The sequence below is a fragment of the Coregonus clupeaformis genome, unplaced genomic scaffold, assembly GCF_020615455.1.
Source record: "Coregonus clupeaformis isolate EN_2021a unplaced genomic scaffold, ASM2061545v1 scaf0138, whole genome shotgun sequence".
Classification (NCBI taxonomy): domain Eukaryota; kingdom Metazoa; phylum Chordata; class Actinopteri; order Salmoniformes; family Salmonidae; genus Coregonus; species Coregonus clupeaformis.
In genome coordinates, this window is record NW_025533593.1 from 41,974 (window position 1) to 64,955 (window position 22,982).

General features: G+C 46.1%; 1 protein-coding gene across 1 annotated transcript; it reads right to left on the reverse strand.

The window, feature by feature from the left end:
• Window positions 1-1,387: 1,387 nt before the first annotated feature.
• Window positions 1,388-21,358, reverse strand: LOC121533240 (protein GPR108). Its single transcript, XM_045213669.1, has 19 exons — window positions 21,086-21,358; window positions 18,780-18,890; window positions 18,634-18,684; window positions 15,678-15,763; window positions 15,502-15,581; window positions 13,861-14,039; window positions 13,730-13,744; window positions 13,506-13,568; window positions 13,213-13,314; window positions 12,971-13,104; window positions 10,864-10,939; window positions 10,571-10,644; window positions 5,022-5,139; window positions 4,705-4,835; window positions 3,302-3,345; window positions 3,096-3,145; window positions 2,241-2,324; window positions 2,025-2,146; window positions 1,388-1,902 (listed from the first exon to the last, which is right to left on the reverse strand). The coding sequence occupies exons 1-19, from the start codon at window positions 21,176-21,178 to the stop codon at window positions 1,815-1,817; spliced, it is 1,701 nt and encodes a 566-aa protein (XP_045069604.1). The 5' UTR covers window positions 21,179-21,358; the 3' UTR covers window positions 1,388-1,814.
• Between the last annotated feature and the right edge of the window lie 1,624 nt (window positions 21,359-22,982).

Below are 22,982 nucleotides of genomic sequence, written 5' to 3' on the forward strand. Positions count from 1 at the left end.
TGTTCTCTAGTCCAGGGGTGGGACAGTATGACTGGGGTTGTCTCTGTTCTCTAGTCCAGGGGTGGGACAGTATGACTGGGGGTGTCTCTGTTCTCTAGTCCAGGGGTGGGACAGTCTACCACTGGGGGTGTCTCTGTTCTCTAGTCCAGGGGTGGGACAGTCTACCACTGGGGGTGTCTCTGTTCTCTAGTCCAGGGGTGGGACAGTATGACTGGGGTTGTCTCTGTTCTCTAGTCCAGGGGTGGGACAGTATGACTGGGGTTGTCTCTGTTCTCTAGTCCAGGACAGTCACTGGGGGGTGTCTCTGTTCTCTAGTCCAGGGGTGGGACAGTATGACTGGGGGTGTCTCTGTTCTCTAGTCCAGGGGTGGGACAGTCTACCACTGGGGTGTCTCTGTTCTCTAGTCCAGGGGTGGGACAGTCTACCACTGGGGGTGTCTCTGTTCTCTAGTCCAGGGGTGGGACAGTATGACTGGGGGTGTCTCTGTTCTCTAGTCCGGGGGTGGGACAGTCTACCACTGGGGGTGTCTCTGTTCTCTAGTCCAGGGGTGGGACAGTATGACTGGGGTTGTCTCTGTTCTCTAGTCCAGGGGTGGGACAGTATGACTGGGGGTGTCTCTGTTCTCTAGTCCAGGGGTGGGACAGTCTACCACTGGGGGTGTCTCTGTTCTCTAGTCCAGGGGTAGGACAGTCTGACCCTGTCAGGGCCACAGTGGGTGCAACACATCGGATTCCACTAATAAAGTATTTATTGATGACTATGACTAATTGATCAGTTGAATCAGCTGTTCTTTATTGACAACTATAACTTGACTTGATCATGTATGAACTATAATTAATCAACTATAAAAGGTGATTAGTTGAACCAGGTGTTTTACTGCAGGGCCGGAGCAAAAGCCTGCACCCATACCAGCTCCTACTGAGTAAGGTTGGGCAACCCCTGTTCGACAGACAGACAGGCGTTTCAAACTGCATCTTTAAATGGAAGAAACACACAATAGCCAAAACACACACAGCAAAACACAGCTAAAGTAGTCCAACAGAACAGAAGCACCACTTAAATAGGCAGAGGCTGCGTGCCAAACCACACCCTGGAATAGGGGGCCTTTTGGGACACTTGCAAAGACCGAACAAGATCCTCTGGATATAAAATATACAAATCCCATGTCTGGAAAAGGATGATCATATTTGGAATCTCGCTCCCTCTGTTCTCCAGAGAGAATAAAAGGAGAGAGAAAGAGAGAGTGATAGAGAGCGAGGGAGAAAGTGATAGAGAGAGAGAGAAATAGGGAGAGAGAGAGAAATAGAGAGAGAGAGAGAAATAGAGAGAGAAAGTGATAGAGAGAGAGAGAAATAGAGAGAGAGCGAGAAATAGAGAGAGGGATAAATAGAGAGAGAGAAAGTGATAGAGAGAGAGAGAAATAGAGAGAGAGAGAAATAGAGAGAGAGAGAGAGGGGTCATTAGAGGTCCATTCCACCCCAGACCAGACCGTTCTATTCATCCATCGATGAGGGGGGTGGAAGACAGTTCTCTCCCTGGAATGAACCATTATGACACCAGGCAGGGGTGCAGAGCCTCCAGGAAGTCTCCAGATAAAGGAGAGAGAAGAGAAGGTCCAACGACAACTAAAGTCCGTTGTCGTTTGTCTTTTTGCATAGCGAGCGAGGCGGTGGTTGCTTTAGTAACAGCCAGCCACAGTTTCAGATGGAGGAGGAAGGATGAGTTTTGGGGGGTGGAGTGTCTTGGTCCGTTTCAGTCCCTGTTTCTCTCCAACGGTGAGAGGGGTACAACCCCCTCTTCCCAAACATACACTCTCACAACGAAGACACTTTCTGGCGCTCGCGACCGTTAGATGTCTTCTTGACTTTAGAGACGCCCTCCAACATACCTGACTCCGTCACCCTGCAGAGAGAACAGAGAGAGAAAGAGAGAGAGGGTTAGAGATAGTTTCATACTGAACACATTACATTTTTAAACATCCCAAATGCTACCTCACAAAAAACTACACTCTCTCGCTCTCTTACACTTCATCGATCTCTATGTCCTCCTCATCCAGGGGCAGCTGGAGGTAGGGGTTGTTGGAAGCAGGGCGGAACTTATACCCCGTCAACACAAAGAAGATCAGAGTAGACACCTCCACTAAGAACTAGAGGGAAAATAAATAAAGCATTTAGACAATCTCTAAAAACAATGATGAAATGGCTATAATCATCAGAAGTGGACGGTGATGGGTGTCTCACCTCGTAACACCACTGCCATTGGAAAGGCACCGTCACCTTCAGCAGGATGGCTATGATCCTCGTGAAGTAGATATAACATACTATCTACAGATGGAGGGAGGGATGGATGGATGGATGGATGGAGATAGGGAGAGGGAGGGAGGGATGGATGGAGGGAGATAGGGAGGGAGGGAGGGAGAGATGGATGGAGGGAGGGAGGAGGGATGGAGAGAGAGAGAGAGGGATGGATGGAGAGAGGGAGAGGGATGGATGGAGGGAGAGAGAGAGAGGGAGGGATGGATGGAGATAGGGAGGGAGGGAGAGAGAGGGAGGGATGGAGGGAGATAGGGAGGGAGGGAGGGAGAGAGAGGGAGGGATGGAGGGAGAGAGAGAGAGAGGGAGGGATGGAGGGAGATAGGGAGGGAGGGAGAGAGAGAGGGAGGGAGGGAGGGAGGGAGGGAGGGAGAGAGAGGGAGGGATGGAGGGAGAGAGAGAGAGAGAGGGAGGGATGGAGGGAGATAGGGAGGGAGGGAGAGAGAGGGAGGGAGGGAGAGAGAGGGAGGGATGAGGGAGAGAGTAGGAGAGAGGGAGGGATGGAGGGAGATAGGGAGGGAGGGAGAGAGAGGGAGGGAGGGAGGGAGATAGGGAGGGAGGGAGGGAGAGAGAGGGAGGGAGGGAGAGAGAGGGAGGGATGGAGGGAGATAGGGAGGGAGGGAGAGAGAGGGAGGGATGGAGGGAGATAGGGAGGGAGGGAGAGAGAGGGAGGGATGAGGGAGAGAGTAGGAGAGATTATCCATCCTGACATCTTTCAGAATTTACACAGAAAAATAAGTTAGAATTCAAAATATCAGCGAGGAAGAGACAGAGTCTCCTCACCATGACGTAGTAATGTCTGAACAGCTTGAGTTTCTCCAGGTTCATGGCAGCTGAGGGAAACAGAGAGACAGTATTACTACAGAAAACTACAGGGGAACACAGCACCAACTACAAGGTTCAAAACACTCAACTATACTTTACTAAGCTACAGTTATTAACCACTGCTAACTGTCCATGAACTGTATCCCTCCCTGTAGATGGCTCACCTTTCCCATCAGTGCTGGAAGCCTCTTGCAGGTGACGAATAGACCTGCAAACACACACACACACACACACACATTATCCTCTGATGGCCCGTCAGGGAGGGAGAAGCACCCTTCTCAAACCCAACAGTAATTTGCCCTTCCCGGTTATACTGCCAACAAGGCAGATCCATTGTTCAGAAATTAAATGTTTGAATGTTCTAAGTAGCTGTCGATGGGAAAGCAGATAAAACACATACGCATTTGAATCAAGAATAAAAAACAATTTGACATGTTAGAGTGTGAATCCTAAGTCAATACTCCACCTGCTTGACATACACCACTCTGTTTGAGTCGACTTGGCCATCGGCTTTAAACAGGGCATCCGGCTCACACCCAGGAGGCAGCCCGGTTTCAAAACTAATGCAATTCATTTTAACGGTGCAAACTCCACAGCCAGCTGAAACTAACATTAAACCCTAATACTGACCATATAACAGGCAAAGAGGATAGCTCCACAGCAGATGAGGTCAACTAGGAACAACATCTCCTACTAACAGTATACTGACCATACAACAGGGAAGAGGATGCCTCCACAACAGATGAGGTCAACTAGGAACAACATCTCCTACTAACAGTATACTGACCATACAACAGGGAAGAGGATGCCTCCACAACAGATGAGGTCAACTAGGAACAACATCTCCTACTAACAGTATACTGACCATACAACAGGGAAGAGGATGCCTCCACAACAGATGAGGTCAACTAGGAACAACATCTCCTACTAACAGTATACTGACCATACAACAGGGAAGAGGATGCCTCCACAACAGATGAGGTCAACTAGGAACAACATCTCCTACTAACAGTATACTGACCATACAACAGGGAAGAGGATGCCTCCACAACAGATGAGGTCAACTAGGAACAACATCTCCTACTAACAGTATACTGACCATACAACAGGGAAGAGGATGCCTCCACAACAGATGAGGTCAACTAGGAACAACATCTCCTACTAACAGTATACTGACCATACAACAGGGAAGAGGATGCCTCCACAACAGATGAGGTCAACTAGGAACAACATCTCCTACTAACAGTATACTGACCATACAACAGGGAAGAGGATGCCTCCACAACAGATGAGGTCAACTAGGAACAACATCTCCTACTAACAGTATACTGACCATACAACAGGGAAGAGGATGCCTCCACAGCAGATGAGGTCAACTAGGAACAACATCTCCTACTAACAGTATACTGACCATACAACAGGGAAGAGGATAACTCCACAGCAGATGAGGTCAACTAGGAACAACATCTCCTACTAACAGTATACTGACCATACAACAGGGAAGAGGATGCCTCCACAACAGATGAGGTCAACTAGGAACAACATCTCCTACTAACAGTATACTGACCATACAACAGGGAAGAGGATAGCTCCACAGCAGATGAGGTCAACCAGGAACAGAACCTCCTTCCACAGGGCATACTCACTAGAGCCCTCCTCTGTAGACTCTATTATGATGTAGGCTATGTTGGCCAGAACCTAGGAGAGGAAGGAGAGATTTAGAGAGAGGAGGGGGGGAGGGGGGAGATTTAGAGAGTCAAAACTGTTGGAAGTTTGCCAGAGATTTAGAAGAATACATCACTAAATGTATCTTAGTCAGATCATTGGTTAAATGAGTATACCTGTAGAGGGAGGACAATGCACCCCCCACCCACCCAGGTGTACCTGTAGAGGGAGGACGATCATGAAGATCTTCTTCTCCTTGTCTGACAGGATGTATTTAACGAAGGCCCAGCCAGTACCAATCAACGCCAGAGTGATGAACAGCAGAGCGCCCTTCAACCTGCACACAACACACACACACGTTATATTAGGTTGCTGACGGGAGAGGTTGTGTTTTTCTCTAGCAGGAGAGGTAAGCTTGGCTTCGTTTATGGTGTTGAGTTAAGCTTAAACCATGTATTTAGTTTGTAGGTAGGTATTGTAGTTTGGTATTATAGGTAGCTTACTCCGGTAGTTATTGTAGGTTATTATTGTAGGTAATTATTGTAGGTAAGGATTTTATTCGGCGGAGCCCAGGCGAAGCACGAGGCTAGCTTACCCACTACCTGGACCAACAAAGCTAGCTAGCTAGAGGGTAGCTACCGGTAACTTTTAGCAACGGTGGTTAGCTGTTTCCAATGTTATTTCACGCTTAAGAGTACCTGTAATTGAGCCAGCTAGCTGCCACCTTCAGCTGTTTTTTCTAACCTCATTATCATTAACGTTAGGTGGTCGGTAGCTGCTGTACCTAATTTCGGCTACTGATTGCAGTCTGCCAGTTTGGCTTTATACATAGCTTGGGCTTTGTCGAGTAAGGCTTAAACTATGTATTTAGATTGTAGTTAGGTACTATAGGTAGGCATCGTGGGCTGTATATTATTAAGTAGTATAGGTAGGCATCGTGGGCTGTTGCGGGTAGCTGTTGTGTAGTTATTGTAGGTTACTTTTGTATTCGGCAGTGCCGGATGTAGCACGGCTAGCTCGCTAACTCACCTCCTGGATTAGCTGGCGAGTTGCTATTAGCAACGGTAGCAACTAAAAACAATATCCTTTTAGCCAGCTACATTCGCTCACAGCGACGCCGCTTTTTCAAACAAAGTCAACACAGTAGCCATTGCTAGCTAGCCAACACTACCAGCAGGCTGTGGTAGCTAAATACAATATCTTTGTGCTAGCTACCCAACGTTTAATCATTGCTGCGTTATGAAAGGTAAGCTTGGCTTCTTATATGGTGTTGAGTTAAGCTTAAACCATGTATTTAGATTGTAGGTAGGTATTGTAGTTTGGTATTATAGGTAGCTTACTCCGGTAGTTATTGTAGGTTATTATTGTAGGTAATTATTGTAGGTAAGGATTTTTATTCGGCGGAGCCCAGGCGAAGCACGAGGCTAGCTTACCCACTACCTGGACCAACAAAGCTAGCTAGCTAGAGGGTAGCTACCGGTAACTTTTAGCAACTGTGGTTAGCTGTTTCCAATGTTATTTCATGCTTGAGAGTACCTGTGATTGAGCCAGCTAGCTGCTACCATTCAGCTGTTTTTCTAACCTCATCCGAGGCATTAACGTTAGGTGGTTGGTAGCTGCTGTACTTAATTACAGCTACTGATAACAGTCTGCTGTAGCTTACAACAATTCTAATTTCTAAAGTGGAAGTTGGGAGAGTTTTATTCGGGTGGTTCAGTGAAACAATTATAGTTTCTGAGGTGGAAGTTGGGAGAGTTATATATTTATTTATTTTTTTTGGTGAGGGAGGCCTGCTCTCTCCTTTCCCTGATGTTCAGTTCATTTCATCCCGATCTCCTCTGCATTATTGTAGCCATCTGTTGCAGCCTGTCAACTATGCCTCTGCCTATCCCTGTTCTCTCCTCTCCGCACAGGCTACACAAACGCCCCCACACCGCGTGGCTGCTGCCTCTCTAACCTGGTGGTCCCTGCACGCACCCCACACCTGGAGTTCCAGGTCTCAGGCAGCCTCTGGAACTGCCGTTCTGCTGCCAACAAAGCTGACTTCATCCCAGCCTATGCTAATCTCCAGTCCCTCGACTTCCTGGCGCTGACGGAAACATGGATTACCACTGAAAACACTGCTACTCCTACTGCTCTCTCCTCATCTGACCATGTGTTCTCGCATACCCCGAGAGCATCTGGTCAGAGGGGTGGTGGCACAGGAATCCTCATCTCTCCCAAGTGGACATTCTCAATTTTTCCCCTAACCCATCTGTCTATCTCCTCATTTGAATTCCATGCTGTCACAGTCACTAGCCCATTTAAGCTTAATATCCTTGTCATCTATCGCCCTCCAGGTTCCCTTGGAGAGTTCATCAATGAGCTTGACGCCTTGATAAGTTCCTTTCCTGAGGATGGCTCACCCCTCACAGTTTTGGGGAATTTCAACCTCCCTATGTCCACATTTGACTCATTTCTCTCTGCCTCCTTCTTTCCACTTCTCTCCTCTTTTGACCTCACCCTCTCACCGTCCCCCCCTACTCACAAGGCAGGCAATACGCTTGACCTCATCTTTACTAGATGCTGCTCTTCTACTAATCTCACTGCAACTCCCCTCCATGTCTCCGACCACTACTTTGTTTCCTTTTCTCTCTCGCTCTCCTCCCACACTACTCACTCTGCCCCTACACAGATGGTAATGCGCCGCCGCAACCTTCGCTCTCTCTCTCCCACTACTCTCTCCTCTTCCATCCTATCATCTCTTCCCTCTGCTCAATCCTTCTCCCTCCAATCTCCTGATTCTGCCTCCTCAACCCTCCTCTCCTCCCTTTCTGCATCCTTTGACTCTCTGTGTCCCCTATCCTCCCGGCCGGCTCGGACCTCCCCCTCCAGCTCCGTGGCTTGATGACTCATTGCGAGCTCACAGAACAGAGCTCCGGGCAGCGGAGCGGAAATGGAAGAAAACTAAACTCCCTGCCGACCTGGCATCTTTTCACTCCCTCCTCTCTACATTTTCTTCATCTGTTTCTGCTGCTAAGGCCACTTTCTACCACTCTAAATTCCAAGCATCTGCCTCTAACCCTAGGAAGCTCTTTGCCACATTTTCCTCCCTCCTGAATCCTCCCCCCGCCCCCTCCTCTCTCTCTGTGGATGACTTCGTCAACCACTTTGAAAAGAAGGTTGACGACATTCGATCCTCGTTTGTTAAGTCTAATGACACTGCTGGTCCTACTCACACTGCCCTACCCTATGCTTTGACTTCTTTCTCCCCTCTCTCTCCAGATAAAATCCTGCGACTTGTGACTGCAGGCCGCCCAACAACCTGCCCGCTTGACCCCATCCCCTCCTCTCTTCTCCAGACCATCTCCGGTGACCTTCTCCCCTACCTCACCTCGCTGATCAACTCATCCTTGACCGCTGGCCATGTCCCTTCCGTCTTCAAGAGAGCGAGAGTTGCTCCCCTTCTCAAGAAACCAACACTCGATCCCACTGATGTCAACAACTACAGACCAGTATCCCTTCTTTCTTTTCTTTCCAAAACTATTGAGCGTGCCGTCTTTAGCCAACTCTCTTGCTATCTCTCTCAGAATGACCTTCTTGATCCAAACCAGTCAGGTTTCAGGACTGGTCATTCAACTGAGACTGCTCTTCTCTGTGTCACGGAGGCTCTCCGCACTGCTAAAGCTAACTCTCTCTCCTCTGCTCTTGTCCTTCTAGACCTGTCTGCTGCCTTTGATACTGTGAACCATCAGATCCTCCTCTCCACCCTCTCCGAGCTGGGCATCTCCGGCGCGGCTCACTCCTGGATTGCGTCCTACCTGACCGGTCGCTCCTACCAAGTGGCGTGGCGAGAAGCTGTCTCCGCACCACGTGCTCTCACCACTGGTGTCCCCCAGGGCTCAGTCCTAGGCCCTCTCCTTTTCTCCCTATACACCAAGTCACTTGGCTCTGTCATATCCTCACATGGCCTCTCCTATCATTGCTACGCTGACGATACACAACTAATCTTCTCCTTTCCCCTTCTGATAACCAGGTGGCGAATCGCATCTCTGCATGTCTGGCAGACATATCAGTATGGATGACGGATCACCACCTCAAGCTGAACCCTGGCAAGACGGAGCTGCTCTTCCTCCCGGGGAAGGACTGCCCGTTCCATGATCTCGCCATCACGGTTGACAACTCCGCTGTGTCCTCCTCCCAGAGTGCGAAGAGCCTAGGCGTGACCCTGGACAACACCCTGTCGTTCTCCGCCAACATCAAGGCGGTGACCCGCTCCTGCAGGTTCATGCTCTACAACATTCGGAGAGTACGACCCTGCCTTACACAGGAAGCGGCACAGGTCCTAATCCAGGCACTTGTCATCTCCCGTCTGGACTACTGCAACTCGCTGTTGGCTGGCCTCCCTGCCTGTGCCATTAAACCCCTACAACTCATCCAGAATGCCGCAGCCCGTCTGGTGTTCAACCTTCCCAAGTTCTCTCACGTCACCCCCCTCCTCCGCACACTCCACTGGCTTCCAGTTGAAGCTCGCATCCGCTACAAGACCATGGTGCTTGCCTATGGAGCAGTGAGGGGAACGGCACCTCTGTACCTTCGGGCTCTGATCAGTCCCTACACCCAAACGAGGGCATTGCGTTCATCCACCTCTGGCCTGCTGGCTCCCCTTCCTCTGCGGAAGCATAGTTCCCGCTCAGCCCAGTCAAAACTGTTCGCTGCTCTGGCACCCCAATGGTGGAACAAGCTCCCTCACGACGCCAGGACAGCGGAGTCACTCACCACCTTCCGGAGGCATTTGAAACCCCACCTCTTTAAGGAATACCTGGGATAGGATAAAGTAATCCTTCTACCCCCCCCCCCCAAAAATTGTAAAGTGGTTATCCCACTGGCTATAGGGTGAACGCACCAATTGGTGAGTCGCTCTGGATAAGAGCGTCTGCTAAATGACGTAAATGTGCCCTTGAGCAAGGCACTTAACCCTAATTGCTCCTGTAAGTCGCTCTGGATAAGAGCGTCTGCTAAATGACTAAAATGTAAATGTAAATGTAAATATTACACACAACACACACACACACGTAACATACAAAACACACACACACATAACAGACAAAACACACACATCCATTCTGTTTTACTCATTTCATATGTATAACCTGTATTCTACTGTATTCTAGTCAATGCCACTCAGACATTGCTCGTCCTAATATTTATATATTTCTTTAATTCCATTCTTTTACTTTTAGATGTGTGTATTGTTGTGAATTGTTAGATACTACTGCACTGTTGGAGCTAGGAACACAAGCATTTCGCTGCACCCGCAATAACATCTGCTAAACACGTGTATGTGACCAATAACATGTGCGAAACATGTGTATGTGATATTACATATACACGTATGAAACAGACACACACACTCATCCATATTATACACACACAGATGCATGGGCACAACTTTGGTTTTTAGAAGTGTGTGGGAGGGCGGACGGACGGACGTCAGTATTATTAGATGTTTATCCAGTTGGATATAAACACTCCAAAACAGCCAACCCGACCGCGTTGAGGCGTCCGCATGGTCCTAAAGCACACCGCTGCCTCGTTTTGTATCACATTCCAATTATGAAACTGTGCGGGGGGCGACAAAAACGGCATTTCAGAATATGTGTGTGTGTGTGTGTGGGGGGGGCGGCGGGGGGGACATGTCCCCAGTGAAAGTTGCGTCCCTACACAGATGTATCATTCACACACACACACCAGAAATGTGACCAGAGTGAAACAGAAGCCAGACTCACAGGTGAGTGATGTAGTACATGACAGCCCAGCCTTCGATGGGGTGTCCCTCGGTGTTGATGAAGTGGTAGTTGATCTGACAGAGAGAGAAACAGCAACATTCTATAGGATATTACATCATAGGCCATAGTCATTTAGTGGGGTTGGTTAGGTGGAGGATGTATGTGGAGGTATTTGGGTTTCTCTGTGTGTGTTTCTCTCTCTCTGTGTGTGTGTGTGGAGGTCAGTATCTGTGTGTGTCTACATGTGTGTCCTCGTGTGTGTGTGTGTCCACGTGTGTGTGTGTTGTACTCACGCTGTGGAAGACCAGGGAGATTGACTTGGTGAAGGCCAGAGCTGCCATCAGCCAGTGGATCTTAAACACACTGTACCTACAGAGAGAGAGAGAGGAGAGGGAGAGAGGACAAGAGAGAGAGGAGAGAGAGAGAGGAGAGAGGACAAGAGAGAGAGGAGAGAGAGAGAGGAGAGAGGAGAGGGAGAGAGTACAAGAGAGAGGAGAGAGGACAAGAGAGAGAGGAGAGGGAGAGAGGACAAGAGAGAGAGAGAGAGGAGAGGGAGAGAGGACAAGAGAGGGGAGAGGATAGCAGAGGAGGAGGAGTAGAGGGTTATTAACTGCTACTGTGTGCCCATGTGTACCTGGTGCTTCATCAGTGTGTAGACCCAGAACATGGCTGGTACAGGGTGTGTGTGTGTGTGTGTGTGTGTGTCAGGGTTTCCGTTAGCTGGTATTTGATGGCTTTTGTCCGATCAAATAAAATTGTAGCCGGCCAAACACACTATACCAGGGCTGCCAGTCATACACCCTTCAGCACCGCCCTCTTCTCTCACTGCCTTGTGAGCTGCTGAGAGAGAGACAGAGAGAGCCTTGGCTACTGTTGATTGTCAAGATGGAGGCCTCTTTCGTTGCAGTTCAACGAAGAGTAGAGAGTAGGCCTATAGGCAAAAGCCAACAAGGGGAATGTCCTCCATACGGACAAGTTTACCGTGCAACTCGCTATTCAGGTAGGATGCAATTTTGAAACTTTAATGTATTGATTTTTTCATATTTAGAATTTGTTTTATCATTAGTGTTACTGTATATCATTTTTGTTATTGTGGCCTATTGATTATATATTGATTATTATTTATTTTGTAAAATAAACATCATTAGCCTATTGCTGTCATTTGTTGGGTACGGTAGGCACTAGCCTTTCTTGGTAATTGCTGCAATACAGCCTGTTCCAAACTTCTGTGACGGTTTCAACTATTTGCAAGTGTTTTGCTTCATTCTGTTGAGCCATTTTCTTTGGCCAAATTAAGTAGTGTTTGCCGCAATATAATATCCTGTTCGTATTTTCCCTATAAAAAACAACGGCTTGACCTTTGACATGACCCTAATAAAGTTGCCAACTTCTGTAAAGGTTGGGTGTGGTTATTCTCCTATGATCCTGCAGGCCTGTGATATGAAGGCAGTACGCAGCAGCGCTCCAACTGACTGACTGTCGAACTTGAGGTTAGGAAGAGAGTTACTCCTATAATCTAACAATCTAACGCTCATCTTTATAAAAAATATATATATTCTGATCGAAGATGAACGAATTAGCCTTCTCCTGTACGCCTATATGTAATAATACATCATAATAGTTTTTTTTTGGGGGGGGTATATTTGTCTGTTATTTGTGGGCGTTTCTTGTACAAGTGTGTAATGGAAATGTGTTACTTACCCCGACTCCCCCGAGACACCCGCAGGGAGTGGGGTCACTGCAAGGGACACCATTGTCCAGCACCCCTGGAGCAATTGGGGATAAGTGCCTTGCTCAAGGGCACAGCGACAGATTTTTGTTTACCTTGTTGGCTCCAGGAACCAAACGAGCAACCTTTCGGTAACTGGGCCAAAACGTTCTAACCTCCAAGCTACCTCCCATCCCGTTTAGCAGAGAAGGATAAATAAACACATGTTGGTGTCGTAGCATGCCGCCGGCATCTATCTCTCTCTCTCTCCGGGGCAAGGCCTAAGCTTCTCTTCCTTTAGATACATTTATTATATAAATATCATACATCCTATAGGCATATACATGTAATGCCCTGAAGCATTTAGTGCTCAAATCTCTGACAGCTGAACCATGAGGTGGACAATTATTGTTTTAGGAAAGCCTAAAAAAACAAACAAACAAACAAACAAAGCTATAACGTTTAGCCAATGCTACACATCAAAACACAAGGTCTTTCTGTAATTGGTTCCAGGCTGTTTTCAAAGGACATGTAAATGTGGCCAACATCCCTGGTTTGTTGCTGGTGCTGGATGCGTGGCTGGACACCCTAATGGGTCACGGCACCACCCCAATGCAATATGGATGTCCGATAAACGTACATCTTCCCAGTCACTTGTCCAGTTTTCCTATTAGAAACCCTGGTGTGGGTACCTGTGCTTCAGCAGTGTGTAGACCCAGACCGTGGCTATAATGAAGAAGACTCCAGCCATGAAGATGTAGAGATGGGGGAGAGGGATCTCTGCTGCTGACAGGTAACCTCCTGGGTTCTTCTCCGTCACCTCCACCTGGACACGGACACACACGTCATCATATTACACAAAGAAGTCAGAACACAATATATATAACACACAGACACACAAATCACACACAAGGTAACGCAGTACACCACTCACGTTGAGATTGAAGGGGTGGTTGATGCCTGGCAGAATGTTGTCACAGTAGTGGAAGTTGAGGTTGTACAGGCCCTCATCCAACTGGCCAATCACCATGTGGAACTGTGGAGAGGGAGGGGCCACGGTCATAAACACACAGCAGTTTGAAGGTTGAACAATGTTGTGTGGAAGACTAAAAGCTGTGGAAAGGTTGGATAATTATTTGAGAATGTCTGTAAAAAGGTTGTTTTAAGGTTGTCGATTGAAGGTATTTAAACGTTGTGTAAAGGTTGTGTGAAGGTTAGTGGACTCACGCTGAAGCTGTACGAGCCGTTGATTTTCTGCACATCCAGAGTCAGCCCGTTGATCCGCCCCACCTGGAGAAACATAGATGTTAAACACACAGAGACACACACACACACACACAGAGACACAGACACACACGCAGAGAGAGACACAGACACACACACAGAGAGACACACACAGACACATATACACACACACACAGAGAGACACACAGACACACACAGAGACACACCTGGTTGGTAGGTTTTTAGTCTCCATTTTGCTCAACTCTGCCTTTCCTTCTTCCTCCTCCTTGGGTTCTGGCTTCTCTTCCTCCTTCTTCCCCTCTTGCATCACTCCATCTTTCTTTTCCTCCTTCCCCTCTTGCATCACTCCATCTTTCTTTTCCTCCTTCCCCTCTTGCATCACTCCATCTTTCTTTTCCTCCTTCCCCTCTTTTATCACTCCATCTTTCTTTTCTTCCTCCACTTTCTTTAGATCTTTCTTCTGTTCTTTCACCTTCACGTCCTCAGGGGCCTCTACCGCTCTTCTTCTCCTGGAACCTGAACACACAGCCAATCAGAAGACAGCACATAATGATGATGATGATGCAACGTGAATCCTGTGTAGCTCAGTTGGTAGAGCATGGCGTTTGCAACGCCAGGGTTGTGGGTTCGTTTCCCACGGGGGGCCAGTATGAAAAAATATAAAAATAAAATACAATGTATGCACTCACCAACTGTAAGTCGCTCTGGATAAGAGTGTCTGCTAAATGACTAAAATGTCTAAAATGTGAATAAACGCAAACCTTGATACTCTTTAGTCAGGTTATATAACGACAACACTACTCTTTAGTCAGGTTATATAACGACAACACTACTCTTTAGTCAGGTTATATAACGACAACACTACTCTTTAGTCAGGTTATATAACGACAACACTACTCTTTAGTCAGGTTATATAACGACAACACTACTCTTTAGTCAGGTTATATAACGACAACACTACTCTTTAGTCAGGTTATATAACGACAACACTACTCTTTAGTCAGGTTATATAACGACAACACTACTCTTTAGTCAGGTTATATAACGACAACACTACTCTTTAGTCAGGTTATATAATAGACAACACTACTCTTTAGTCAGGTTATATAATGACAACACTACTCTTTAGTCAGGTTATATAACGACAACACTACTCTTTAGTCAGGTTATATAACGACAACACTACTCTTTAGTCAGGTTATATAACGACAACACTACTCTTTAGTCAGGTTATATAACGACAACACTACTCTTTAGTCAGGTTATATAACGACAACACTACTCTTTAGTAAGGAATTTTATAAGGGAAAATATTTGTTTTGGGAATTTTCATAATACTTTCAATATCATTAATTTCCATGTTGGTTCTATTCCTGGAAATGCCCTTGTTCGGAGCAAAGGATCCCAATTTCAAACTCTCCAAAAAAGTGTTTAGAATTCTATAAACTGGCAATAATGAATATTAACTGACAAAATATTGTGTGTAGTTTCTTGCAATAGCCCTCTGGGATTTTAAAGAATATTTCTATCAAAACTTTGATTCCTAAAAGAGGTGTCCAGAGATTGTCAACTCCCTCAGATTTGTCTAAAATCCTAAATGAATCAGGAATGAGCAGGGGCAGCTAAACCATAAGGACCCCTTTTTATGTCCTCATTACATGTAGTGCAGCAAGACCACTCATGGTCTATAAAGTTCAGAATGTTCTGTACACTCAGTGTATATATTTCAAATTAATATTAAGACAAATATTTGTGAGGGGGGGGAAAAGTTGAGATTGTCCCATCTTTCAAGTATCTCTGAGCTCTAAAACAGCAACATTTTCTCTCAGCCTCATGGCAAAATGTGTAAAATAGCATGAGATTAGCTAGAAAACAACCCATTTCTCTGCACCATGGCAACAACCCCCACCCCTCCGGAACTGCGCTACGCCACTGCTATCGTACTGCGTTGTATTGAAGGGAGGTGTCTAGTGCCGACCTGAGTCTTTATTGAGTGTCTTGTTTGTCTTCAGCTTGGTCAAGACGCTGTCCTGGTCTCCATAAGACTTCACATTGACTCTACAGGAGAGAGGAGGACACACAGTTCATGTATTCACTAGGCACAACAACACAGCTGATTTGATCCCTCTCACCCACACAGACAGACAACCCTACCTGAGGTTGTTGGTGTCAATGAGGAAGAGGAAGAGGGGCTCATCGCTGTTTTGTTTGCTGAGTGGACACACCTCCGTTTCCTCCGCCTGGAGAACAAACATTACAACACAACCTTTATAAGCATTACCCTACCATAACCTTTTAGAAACATTACAACACAACCTTTATAAGCATAACCTTACCATAACCTTTTAGAAACATTACAACACAACCTTTTTATAAGCATTACCTTACCATAACCTTTTAGAAACATTACAACACAACCTTCTATAAGCATAACCTTACCATAACCTTTTTAGAAACATTACAACAACATTCCATTAGGCCTATATGAATCCTACCTTTGAAGCACATCTCATGAACAGCAGATCCTTATCCTTTTCCTTTCTTCCTGGGCCAATCAGATTAGCCTAGACCTACTGTCAAGTTACCAGGTTGCTAGGTAACATGACTCAACAACCTTGTTTGTTATCAAAACAATAATAAGCGGTACGGGAAAAGTTTTTTTTTTTTTTTTAAACGGCTCGTGACATGGTTTGTGAAATTATATCAAAATGGCGTAGGAAGAAAAAAAGTTGCTCCAGTAATATGAGTCATATTTTGAACCGTTTGATCTAGAGAAGCCGTTTTCTTTGCTGTAAAGCTGCATGACTGTTGCGGAGCGGTTTTTCCTCTCTGGGATCGCTGCGAGGCAGCGAACTTGCAAAGCCTATCAGACTGGCGTGGCCTGTGCTCTTGGTTATACCAGGGATGAAACCATACACAACGTATCATCTTTGCTCGCTCTGCATACTGCTCCGATGTATCAGATGTACAAGTGTTACAGCAGAAGACTGATCTGGGTCTGCATCCCCTCTTGCCATCATGGCTACATTATATTTAAAGAACTGATGGAGGAATAGATTACAGCTGATATTCACATGAAAGTGAAGTGGACATTGTTGGATCGGCACATAAGAGACTAAATGTGGTAGCATCATATGAAACGGTACTATGGTATTCTAAAATGTTGGTATCATGATGTTTTGGTACCGTGATATTACCGTGGTACCGGTATATCGTGCAACACTACTACTGATAGTAAAACATAATGTATCACCTAGTATATCTACTGATAGTAAAACATAATGTATCACCTAGCATATCTACTGATAGTAAAACATAATGTATCACCTAGCATATCTACTGATAGTAAAACATAATGTATCATGCTCTATCTACTGATAGTAAAACATAATGTATCACCTAGTATATCTACTGATAGTAAAACATAATGTATCACCTAGCATATCTACTGATAGTAAAACATAATGTATCACCTAGCATATCTACTGATAGTAAAACATAATGTATCACCTAGCATATCTACTGATAGTAAAACATAATGTATCACCTAGCATATCTACTGATAGTAAAACATAATGTATCATGCTCTATCTACTGATAGTAAAACATAATGTATCACCTAGTATATCTACTGATAGTAAAACATAATGTATCACCTAGCATATCTACTGATAGTAAAACATAATGTATCACCTAGCATATCTACTGATAGTAAAACATAATGTATCACCTAGCATATCTACTGATAGTAAAACATAATGTATCACCTAGCATATCTACTGATAGTAAAACAATGTATCACCTAGCATATCTACTGATAGTAAAACATAATGTATCACCTAGGGGATGTAGCTCAGTTGGTAGAGCATGGCGTTTGCAACGCCAGGATTGTGGGTTCGATAAAAAAAAAAAATGTATGTGCTAACTGTAAGTCGCTCTGGATAAGAGCGTCTGCTAAATGCCTAAAATGTAAATGTAGTATATCTACTGATAGTAAAACATAATGTATCACCTAGCATATCTACTGATAGTAAAACATAATGTATCACCTAGCATATCTACTGATAGTAAAACATAATGTATCATGCTCTATCTACTGATAGTAAAACATAATGTATCACCTAGCATATCTACTGATAGTAAAACATAATGTATCACCTAGCATATCTACTGATAGTAAAACATAATGTATCATGCTCTATCTACTGATAGTAAAACATAATGTATCACCTAGCATATCTACTGATAGTAAAACATAATGTATCACCTAGCATATCTACTGATAGTAAAACATAATGTATCATGCTCTATCTACTGAGAGTAAAACATAATGTATCATGCTCTATCTACTGAGAGTAAAACATAATGTATCACCTAGCATACAGTGCATTTGTAAAGTATTCAGACCCCTTCACTTTCTCCACATTTTGTTACGTTACAGTCTTATTCTTAAAATGGATCAAATCTTTTTTTTCCCCCTCATCAATCTACACACAATACCCCATAATGACAAAGCAAAAACAGTTTATTTTTTATTGTGCAATATCTATTTAATTACTATGGACTTGCGATCTATGTAGGCAGGTAAACATGCCAAAATTAAAACAGGATGTATTTATTGATGTATCAAGATAAAATATTGTATTCAGGCAACATATGAGATGTGAATGGGCAACATTTAATTCCAAAGTGAGAGTTTATTTTCTCTCGCTTCAGAACAAATAATTTCAATACATTTTGCATCGTTTTTTCGTGGTTGCGTCATATTTCTGTTCACACTTTCCGTTGAAGTATCGATGCATGCTATAAAATATGAACAAACGGAGTACGCATCCGAGAAGTGCCCTCCGTGCTCCGTTTCGCATACTTTGATTTGGACTCATACCCCGACCCTCCAGTGATCGGAGCACGGTAGATTGCATTTTGAGAAACACCCCAATGTCTCACACAGTAGCCTATATCTTACCTCCCTATCTACTGATAGTAAAATGTATACTATGGCATTGTTGAATAGTCGATTTTGATTGGCTGGAGGGCATTCTAGAGCGTGCACTCATTTCAGATAACAGGACAGTTGCAAAAGTGATTTGATTTGATGAGATCTACTCACTGTGTAGGACAGGACTCCATTAACACGAGACTTGGAGAGACTGAATCCCACCTAGAGAGAGAGCGAGAGAGAGAACAATGATACAATTCACTAACTGGAGACAACACAGCCAGAGAGAGCAAGCTGCACACACCAGTTGTTCTTACAGGGTGCTTGCCGTTGTCCTCAGGCAGTGTCAGGGAGAGAACGTTGACGTCCAGAGTTCCGTTGGCAAAGAAACCAAAGGTGTTGAGATGAACCACAAATCTCCTGTCATTCTGAAAGAGAGAGAGAGAGATGGGGGGGAGAGAGATGGGAGAGAGAGAGAGAGAGAGGGAGGGATGGGGGAAAGAGGGAGAGGGAGGGGCGAGAGAGAGGGCAAGAGACAGAGGGGGGAGAGAGGGCGAGAGAGAAATGACGGGGAGAGAGGGCGGGAGAGAAATGGGGGGAGGGCGGGAGAGAAATGAGGGGAGAGAAATGGAGGGAGAGAAATGGGGGAGAGAGAAATGGAAGGAGAGAAATGAGGGGGGAGAGAGGGCGGGAGAGAAATGGGGGGAGAGAGGGCAGGAGAGAAATTAGGGAGAGAGAGAAGGTGGGAGAGAAATGAGGGGGAGAGAAATGGAGGGGAGAGAAATGGGGGAGAGAGAAATGGAAGGAGAGAAATGAGGGGGGGAGAGAGGGCGGGAGAGAAATGACGGGGGAGAGAGGGCAGGAGAGAAATGGGGGGGAGAGAGGGCGGGAGAGAAATGGGGGAGAGAGGGCGGGAGAGAAATGGGGGAGAGAGAGGGCGGGAGAGAAATGGGGGGAGGGCGGGAGAGAAATGGGGGGGAGAGAGGCGGGAGAGAAATGGGGGGGAGAGGGCGGGAGAGAAATGGGGGGAGAGGGCGGGAGAGAAATGGGGGGAGAGGGCGGGAGAGAAATGGGGGGAGAGAGGCGGGAGAGAAATGAGGGGGAGGGCGGGAGAGAAATGGGGGGGAGAGAGGGAGGGAGAGAAATGAGGGGGGAGAGAGGGCGGGAGAGAAATGAGGGGGGGAGAGAGGGCAGGAGAGAAATTAGGGAGAGAGAGAAGGTGGGAGAGAAATGAGGGGGAGAGAAATGGAGGGAGAGAAATGGGGGAGAGAGAAATGGAAGGAGAGAAATGAGGGGGGAGAGAGGGCGGGAGAGAAATGAGGGGGAGAGAAATGGAGGGAGATAAATGGGGGAGAGAGAAATGGAAGGAGAGAAATGAGGGGGGAGAGAGGGCGGGAGAGAAATGGGGGGAGAGAAATGGAGGGAGATAAATGGGGGGAGAGAGGGCGGGAGAGAAATGGGGGGAGAGGGCGGGAGAGAAATGGGGGAGAGGGCGGGAGAGAAATGGGGGAGAGAGGGCAGGAGAGAAATTAGGGAGAGAGAGAAGGTGGGAGAGAAATGAGGGGGAGAGAAATGGGGAGAGAGAAATGGAAGGAGATAAATGGGGGGGGAGAGGGCGGGAGAGAAATGGGGGGAGAGGGCGGGAGAGAAATGGGGGGAGAGGGCGGGAGAGAAATGGGGGGAGAGAGGGCAGGAGAGAAATTAGGGAGAGAGAGAAGGGGGGAGAGAAATGAGGGGGAGAGAAATGGGGAGAGAGAAATGGAAGGAGATAAATGGGGGGAGAGGGCGGGAGAGAAATGGGGGAGAGGGCGGGAGAGAAATGGGGGGAGAGGGCGGGAGAGAAATGGGGGGAGGGCAGGAGAGAAATGGGGGAGAGAGGGCGGGAGAGAAATGAGGGGGAGAGAAATGGAGGGAGAGAAATGAGGGGGAGAAATGGAGGGAGAGAGGGCGGGAGAGAAATGAGGGGGGAGAGAGTGCGGGAGAGAAATGAGGGGGGGAGAGAGGGCGGGAGAGAAATTAGGGGGGGAGAAATGGAGGGAAATAAATGGGGGGGAGAAATTAGGGGGAGAGAGTGTGGGAGAGAAATGAGGGGGGAGATAAATGGAAGGAGATAAATGGGGGGGAGCAAGGAGTGAGGTGACATTTGTTATGAAAGTATGAAAACTGTAGGATGAAAACATCAATGTGGCAAATGGATCATGAGAACACTCAGGCTGTAGTTAGTGTATCTAGCTTTTGTAGCTATCTGAATGCTTTAACATCTCAGCTGATGTAACGTTAGCCAGCTAGCTAACTGACCATTTTCTAGTTGTTAAAAATCAGACACATTAAAGGTTGCCTCGCTAGCAGGCTATTTAATTAGCTAGCTATGTAATTAGCTAATAGCAGCTAGCAAACAGAGTTGCAGAAATCCCCTGACGTATGTGCTACACGTTAGCTAGCTAGCTTAGGTATGGCTGAAATGGGCAAATGAAAGTTAGCTAGCGTGATGCATTTTGAACAAGTTACATTTTTGGAACTTTACTAGCACTATCCCCATTTCGTATATTATTGGCTATAAGTACACATTAACTGAGAACACAAACCATTAAGTAACGTTAAAGCAATATTGGTGTTATTTTACCTTTAGGGCGAGTTTGTGTCTTCTTGCTTCGCAAAAGACCAACACCAGTACGAGCACAAAAACCGCTAAACCAACGCCTCCATGTCGTCCCATGGTAGCTAACAAGCTAGCTAGCCGGCTGGTAATATGTTACAAAACTAGAGTATACCCCTATTCACTACAGAATAAATTATATTCCTTGATAACAAGTGAAAATAATCAATTTTCCAAAACTATAAAGCTCCCCTAGTTCACACTTCCTGGTCTCATTGCTACTTACACGTCATCAGGGTAACGGGTGACCACTCTGCTACGGCGCCCCCAACCGGAGGGAAGGTATATGACGGGAGGAAACTGGAGGGTTTGATCCCACACGATGTTCTGTTATCCAGAACTGAATATCGTTTCTAGATAAATATTTAATGTTGAAAATGCATCAGTCTGGTGCAAACTGAACCAAGTCAGTTAAATGATGATGATGGTGTTGTTGATGATGACTGCACTTTGGGATCTGGGACCAAAATAATCTCATACATTTTGTTCTTTCAAGGAATAAATGATTTAATGAATGAATGCGATACATGTGTTTATTTAGGGAAAGAATGTGATGAAAATGTTAAAATAATAAAACATGTAGTGCATTCAGAAAGTATTCAGACCACATTTTTGTACGTTACAGCCTTATTCTAAAATGGATGAAATAAATAAAAATCCTCATAAATCTACACACAATACCCCATAATGACAAAGCAAAAACAGGTTTTTTGAAATGTTTGCAAATGTATTAAAAATAAAAATAGAAATCCTTATTTACATACGTATTCAGTCCCTTTGCTATGAGACTCAACATTTAGCTCAGGTGCATCCTCTTTCCATTGATCATCCTTGAGATGTTTCAACAACTTGATTTGAGTCCACCTCTGGTCAATTCAATTGATTGGACATTATTTGGAAAGGCACCCACCTGTCTATGTAAGGTCCCACAGTTGACAGTGCATGTCAGAGCAAAAACCAAGCCATGAGTTCGAAGGAATTGTCCGTTGAGCTCCGAGACAGGATTGTGTCGAGGCACAGATCTGGGGAAGGGTACCAAAAAATGTCTGCAGCATTGAAGGTCCCCAAGAACACAGTGGCCTCCATTATTCTTAAATGGAAGAAGTTTGGAACCACCAAGACTCTTCCTAGAGCTGGCCGCCCGGCCAAACTGAGCAATCGGGGGAGAAGGGCCTTGGTCAGGGAGGTGACCAAGAACCCGATGGTCACTCTGGCAGAGCACCAGAGTTCCTCTGTGGAGATGGGAGAACCTTCCAGAAGGACAACTATCTCTGCAACACTCCACTCCTCAGTAAAAGGCACATGACTGGTTGCATCACTGCCTGGCATGGCAACTGCTCGGCCGCCGACCGCAAGGCACTACAGAGGGTAGTGCGTACGGCCAGTACATCACTGGGGCCAAGCTTCCTGCCATCCAGGACCTGGTGTGATGGTGTGCTGAGCTTGTAGCTAAATACCCAAGAAGACTCAAGGCTGTAATCGCTGCAAAAGGTGCTTCTACAAAGTACTGAGTAAAAGGTCTGAATACTGCAGCTGAAAAACATCCCCACAGCATGATGCTGCTACCACCATGCTTCACCGTAGGGATGGTGCCAGGTTTCCTCAGACGTGACGCTTGGCATTCAGGCCAAAGAGTTCAATCTTGGTTTCATCAAACCAGAGAATCTTGTTTCTCATGGTCTGAATGCCTTTTAGGTGCCTTTGGGCAAACTCAAAGCGGGATGTCATGTGCCTTTTAATGAGGAGTGGCTTCCGTCTGGCCACTCTACCATAAATGCCAGATTGGTGGAGTGCTGCAGAGATGGCTGTCCTTCTGAGGGTTCTCCCATCTCCACAGACGAACTCTTGAGCTCTGTCAGTGACC

What these genes read in the sequence shown, in the direction of transcription:
- LOC121533240 (XM_045213669.1), bottom strand. Translation starts at nt 21,178, where the DNA reads ATGGGACGACATGGAGGCGTTGGTTTAGCGGTTTTTGTGCTCGTACTG. An exon ending in ATTGACACCAACAACCTCAG is followed by an intron (nt 15,582 to 15,677) that starts GTAGGGTTGTCT and finishes TCTCTCCTGTAG; the next exon opens with AGTCAATGTGAAGTCTTATG. An exon ending in TTCCAGCACTGATGGGAAAG is followed by an intron (nt 3,146 to 3,301) that starts GTGAGCCATCTA and finishes TGTTTCCCTCAG; the next exon opens with CTGCCATGAACCTGGAGAAA.